Raw genomic sequence first — 3,310 nt, 5'->3', positions numbered from 1 at the left:
CCACCCCACTGGGGATTGATCCTGCAACCTGGGCATGTGGCCTGACGGGAATCAAACCTGAGACCTCCTGGTACATGGGTCGACACTTAACCATTGAGTCACACTGGGGCAAAAGCAAAGACCACTTGCAGACCCTTTTTTTTTGTCTGTACATATAAATTTATTAATTCTAAGATGCATTTCAGCCCTGGCCTGATAGCTCAATTGGTTGGAGTGTTGTCCTTGTACACCAAAAAGTTGTGGGTTTGATTTCTGGCCCGGGCACATACCTAGATTTCGGGTTCTATCCCCAGTCGGGGCATCAATGGGAGGCAACTTTCTCACATGGATGTCTCTCTCTCTTCACCTTCCCCTTTTCTTCCTCCCTTTCTCTCTCTGAAACAATAAAAAAACCCAACATATCCTCAGGGGAGGGTTAAAAAAAAGCATTTTCTTACCCCATGTTTTAACATCTCTAACATTGGGAAGTCTTTCAATTGATGTCCATCAGGTGGCAGTCATGATGGACCTGTCATCACCAGGGAATTTGGCCGTAGCTGCTCATGTTTTTTTCACTTCAGTTTAGTTATATGCCTTAATAGTACAGATTCATTTTAATTGCTGTTGTAAGTATCTTGAACTGTATGTACTATGTGATTTGGCATTAAAGCAAAAAGTTTGTGTAAATTTAACATGAGGATGTAAATTTAACATGAGTGAACTAAGTATTCATTGGAATGATAACCACAGTTCTAGTAAAAACTAAATGCTTTATGGAATCAAGAAGGGCAACTATTCTATGAGTAAATAAAGGTATGCTGCATTTTATTCCTGAAATGTGCAAAAACATTCCCTATCACAAGCTAAGCAATGAAACTTAAGGCAGGAGGAATTACCAAATTCTGTGGAATAGATGGTTGGTGTGACTGCTAGACCATAGAGATTATTATTAAGGCAATGTGTCATAGGTTTAATTGTTTCATTTCTTTTTATAAATGGATTTAATGAATTTGATCATCTTTATGAGTTTATTGTGTTTTATATCTGTTGACATAGTCATTTGGTTTTTCTGTTTTAATCTATTAATATAACATTAATATGTATCAAACATTTATTAATATATATTAATATAATGTAACATTTAATATTAATAACATTTATTATACTAATGTTACTTTTTTATTAATACATTTTCTGATGTCAAACCATCTTGTAGTTTTGGAAAAGCAACTTGCTATTTTCTTTTTAAGTTAATGATTATCTTGTGGATATCTTTCCAATTTAATGTATATGCATTTAATTGTTTAATCATCACAGAATGACTAAATGACTTTTTAATGACTTCATTATTTTTTGTTGTATGAATATATTATAATTTTTAAATGGCTGCCTTATTGATGTGCATGTTTTTAAATTTTTGCTATTAAAAACGTAGCAGGAACCATTTTTCTACATATGCCTTTGCTAATTGAGGTTAGTGTTTCTATAGAATAAATTTCTAGAAATTCTGTTCATTTTCATTGTTTGATAACAAAATAAATTTTAGAGTTGATTTTAAATAAATAAATAAATAAATGATTGAGACTATACAAAAAGTTAATTTTAAAAAAGTATTTGCTTTGTTTTAGAAATGTCAGTCATTGTTGTGAAATATACCAAGATGCTAATAGTGATTGTCTTGGGGTAATGGGCTTCATTGCGACATTTTAAAAAATATTAATTGCAAAAACAGATCTTACTTAAAAAATCTAAATGCTTATGAAACTAAACACTACTTAGAAGTTCCGGGATTGTGAGCAATTGGGGGATAGGAGCTGTTGTTTTGCCAGATAATTCATCTAGCATAATGCAAAACACATGAAAAAAATTCAAAACATGTTTATAGAAGCAAGTTGAATTGATTTTTTTTGGTTTAACAGAGAAAAAATTTACTACCAATTCTTTTTTCAGGGTTTTTTGATTAACTCAAAACCAGAGAATGCCTGTGAACCAATAGTGCCTCCACCACTAAAAGACAATTCATCGGGCACTTTCATCGTGTTAATTAGAAGACTTGATTGTAATTTTGATATAAAGGTAATGTTTGCTTTTTAATTTTTTGTTTCTATTTGCTTAATTAGTATCTTAAGTACTCCCTTGCTTCAGAAAGGATTTAAGTAAGTTTACATAATTCACTCAGATTAAAAAATGAAAGAAGTGAGGACAAAAGGAAAATGAGATGGTGAAGGTAAAAAATACAGGAGCAAGTTTACATAAGTCATTCATTTGCTACAGAATTTATTCTAACCTTTTAGCAGCCAGTACAAAGAGGAAGCCACCATCGGTTTCATGATTCACAGTTTTTATAAGATTGACAACAAACACATTGCCTAAGATATAAATAATTACTATTCTAAGAATTTCCACGTGGTTGTTGGGCATCTTTGAACTACAGTTGAATAGTTGAATCTTGCTTGATCTAATCTAGGAATGGAAATGTTAACCATTAGTTTTATGTCTTCACCCTTCTACTACACCTATATCTGTCTCTGTGTTGACATTGGGATTTCTCAGTGTAATAAGCTGATTCTGTTACCTGTATAAAGTTTGTCTCCCCAGAGTGGGTTAAGCTGGCATTTCAGATAGTGAAACACAGTTTGTCATAGAACTTCCCTCACTATCATCAGTGCTACACTAGAGATGTGGTTTTATGATACTTTTAATACTGTTTTTACAAATCTGTTTTTGGACTATGCCTGAATTTTGTCTCTACTCATGAAAGAAATAACACCTCCACAGTAAACTTATTAAAGCAATAAAAAAATAATAACTGTGTTATTTGGGGTTTGAAAATGTAGAGCACTTTGTAAGTAATAGGTATTGTTATATTGTATACTAGAAGCCCGGTGCATAAATTCATGCACGGGTACGGTCCCTCGGCCTGGCTGGTGATCGAGGCCTATGGGGAGGCCAGCTGGCCGGGGGGTAGGGACCTTAGGAGGTTGGCTGTGGGAGCACACTGACCACCAGGGGGCAGCGCCTTCATTGAGCATCTGCCCCCTGGTGGTCAGTGCGCATCAAAATGACTGGTCAATCGGTCATTCAGTTGTAACGGTCGCTTAGGCTTTTATATATATAGATTAGTTCCAAATCTAAACTCTCAATTGCCTTTAAATGGGAAATAAGTTAGAGCTTGAAGTCACATGTAGATTTACTGCTCTTCAGAGTCCTTATCTACACTAATAAAAGAGAAACATGGTAATTAGCGTACGACCGCTACCCTTCCCATTGGCTAATCAGCATATCCTTATGCAAATTAACTGTCAGCCAAGATGGCAGCCGGCAGCCATGC

The 3,310-nt window shown here is 34.6% G+C and overlaps 1 protein-coding gene across 5 annotated transcripts in view; it reads left to right on the top strand.

Moving 5' to 3' along the window:
* The window catches only part of RNF13 (ring finger protein 13), a 190,432-nt gene that overhangs the window by 75,005 nt on the left and 112,117 nt on the right, over nt 1-3,310 (top strand). For 4 of the 5 annotated variants that reach the window (XM_014537440.1, XM_014537444.1, XM_005863474.2 and 1 more), the window contains one exon: nt 1,930-2,055. The exons of the other annotated variant lie outside the window; for it this stretch is intronic. In XM_014537440.1, coding sequence (XP_014392926.1) covers nt 1,930-2,055 — 126 coding nt within the window. The remainder of the gene's footprint in view (nt 1-1,929; nt 2,056-3,310) is intronic. 5 annotated transcript variants of the gene reach the window in all.

Source organism: Myotis brandtii, unplaced genomic scaffold (genome assembly GCF_000412655.1).
Source record: "Myotis brandtii unplaced genomic scaffold, ASM41265v1 scaffold179, whole genome shotgun sequence".
NCBI lineage: Eukaryota > Metazoa > Chordata > Mammalia > Chiroptera > Vespertilionidae > Myotis > Myotis brandtii.
Note: the sequence above shows the minus strand (reverse complement) of the source record. Positions and strands in the feature narration are given on the sequence as shown.